The sequence below is a fragment of the Palaemon carinicauda genome, chromosome 28 (genome assembly GCF_036898095.1).
Source record: "Palaemon carinicauda isolate YSFRI2023 chromosome 28, ASM3689809v2, whole genome shotgun sequence".
Taxonomy (NCBI): Eukaryota; Metazoa; Arthropoda; class Malacostraca; order Decapoda; family Palaemonidae; genus Palaemon; species Palaemon carinicauda.
The window spans coordinates 37,210,875-37,211,442 of record NC_090752.1 but is presented as its reverse complement, the minus strand read 5'-3'; the positions used below and the strand labels follow the sequence as shown (position 1 = coordinate 37,211,442).

Sequence of the window (568 nt, the reverse complement as noted above, 5' to 3'; positions counted from 1 at the left end):
AATTTTTTCTTCGTGGAAGAGAGGAAGCCGGTTTCTGGGTGTAACGCAAGGGCAGGAAGGGTATGTAATAAGAAAGGATACCCCTCCCCAAAACGTGGGTACGGGAAGGCCCACAGGAACGCTGGAATGGACATGGAAGGGCAGGGGAGGAGCGTGGGGATGGCAAAAGCATAAGGTTATGTCAAGGGTAGGGGGAGGAGAACAGTAGAGGGTTAGGGCACGATCACCAGGCGGGACAGAGATGCCCCATTGGGTATATAAACTCGTGCAGGTTGCGATTCACCTCACACTGGTGGGAGCAACCAGTACGGCCACGATGAAGACAGCCGTAAGTGTTCCCGTGATTTTGTTTTCACTATTTAGGGGTAAAAGTGAAACACTTCTTTTGGGGATAAAGTGCAACACTTTTTGGGGGCATAAAGTGCAACACTTTTTGGGGGATAAAGTGCAACACTTCTTTTAGGGGGATAAAGTGCAACACTTTTTGGGGGGATCAAGTGCAACACTTTTTTGGGGGATAAAGTGCAACACTTCTTTTGGGGATAAAGTGCAACACTTCTTATAGGGA

General features: G+C 48.4%; 1 protein-coding gene across 1 annotated transcript in view; it reads left to right on the top strand.

Moving 5' to 3' along the window:
• The first annotated feature begins 222 nt into the window (after positions 1-222).
• The window catches only part of LOC137621509 (uncharacterized transmembrane protein DDB_G0289901-like), an 8,661-nt gene continuing 8,315 nt past the window's right edge, over positions 223-568 (top strand). Inside the window, exon 1 of the mRNA XM_068351862.1 lies at positions 223-328. Coding sequence (XP_068207963.1) covers positions 242-328 — 87 coding nt within the window. The 5' untranslated portion in view covers positions 223-241. The remainder of the gene's footprint in view (positions 329-568) is intronic.